We start from the raw sequence: 1,252 nt of genomic DNA on the forward strand, positions 1-1,252 counted from the left end.
GAAATAAAAAAGGGTATGTAGCTTAGTAACATTCCACGGGGTTTTTACCAGAGAATGTGTTGTGTCCATTATTATTATTATACTCCATTCGTACAGTGTGCACGGTGTTTTCATGTTTGAAAAGCAAACATCCTGTGCACAAAATACTCAGTACGAGTGCTTCTCTGATCTCTTGTGCATCCCAATCCTTCCCCCCCCCCAAAAAAAATTTCTTTTAAGCATGAAAACTTAGAAACATTCTAAAGAGAGTTCTTATTTTACAGAAGATGATGGTGATGAGATAAAGATTGGGACTACGTGCAAAAATGCAGGCTGTTCAAAGGTAAATATCTTAAATCTTACTTAAACAACACAGTAGACCTTCTGTTTTATTTCAAGTGGTTTTTTTTTAGTACAGACCTGCCAACTAATGTTAGAACAATATGTTCCATGAATAAGTTTGTGTGTGTGTAATATTTTGTTTGTGTGATATGTATGTGTAATATGTTGGTGAGTGCTGAAGATGACGAGTGGGACCTCGTCGAAACGTCGCCAAGATACTCTCAATCTTACACGGGAAAAGACCCGAATATGCCAAGACCTGCATGTGTGTGTGTGTGTATAGGTCTTGGTGTATTCGGGTCTTTTCCCGTGTAAGATTGAGAGTATCTTGGCAACGTTTCAACGAGGTCCCACTTGTCATCTTCAGGCTGGGGTCTTCGGCTTGGTGCTTGTGCAAGCAAAGTGTGATTGGAGCTGCTGTCTCTCTATAAATATTGGTGGGGGTGGGTGGAGTGCTGGCTTAGATGCTGTAGGTGGATTGGTTGGCTGTGTGGATTGGTTGGCTGTTATTTTTTGTGGCAATAAGCCAGCAACTAAGCCAGCACTCCACACACACCCCACCAATATTTATAGAGAGACGACAGCTCCAATCACACTTTGCTCGCACAAGCACGAAGCCAAAGACCCCAGCCTGAAGAGGACGAGTGGGACCTCGTCGAAACGTCGCCAAGATACTCTCAATCTTACACGGGAAAAGACCCGAATACGCCAAGACATGTATATATATATGTGTGTATATATCCGAAATTACTTTAAAAATGTGATCCCCGGGTATATCCATGTTCAAAGTCAGTCAATAGACGTGAGCACCAGGGAATAAATAATTTAATAATAATAATTTAGAGATAAAAGTTCTTAAGAATATTAAAAACCTTTAAAATACATAGAAATCAATAAAAGTGCCTAGCTTTCGTCGGCATCCGCTGACATC

At 40.6% G+C, this 1,252-nt stretch overlaps 1 protein-coding gene across 1 annotated transcript in view; it reads left to right on the forward strand.

Annotated features, from left to right (window-relative positions):
- Positions 1–6: 6 nt before the first annotated feature.
- The window catches only part of CHORDC1 (cysteine and histidine rich domain containing 1), a gene marked incomplete at its 5' end in the record, with an annotated part of 13,703 nt that continues 12,457 nt past the window's right edge, over positions 7–1,252 (forward strand). The window contains 2 exons of the mRNA XM_015829874.1: positions 7–13; positions 264–322. Coding sequence (XP_015685360.1) covers positions 7–13; positions 264–322 — 66 coding nt within the window. The remainder of the gene's footprint in view (positions 14–263; positions 323–1,252) is intronic.

Source organism: Protobothrops mucrosquamatus, unplaced genomic scaffold, assembly GCF_001527695.2.
Source record: "Protobothrops mucrosquamatus isolate PMUCROS unplaced genomic scaffold, P.Mucros_1.0 scaffold7441, whole genome shotgun sequence".
Classification (NCBI taxonomy): domain Eukaryota; kingdom Metazoa; phylum Chordata; class Lepidosauria; order Squamata; family Viperidae; genus Protobothrops; species Protobothrops mucrosquamatus.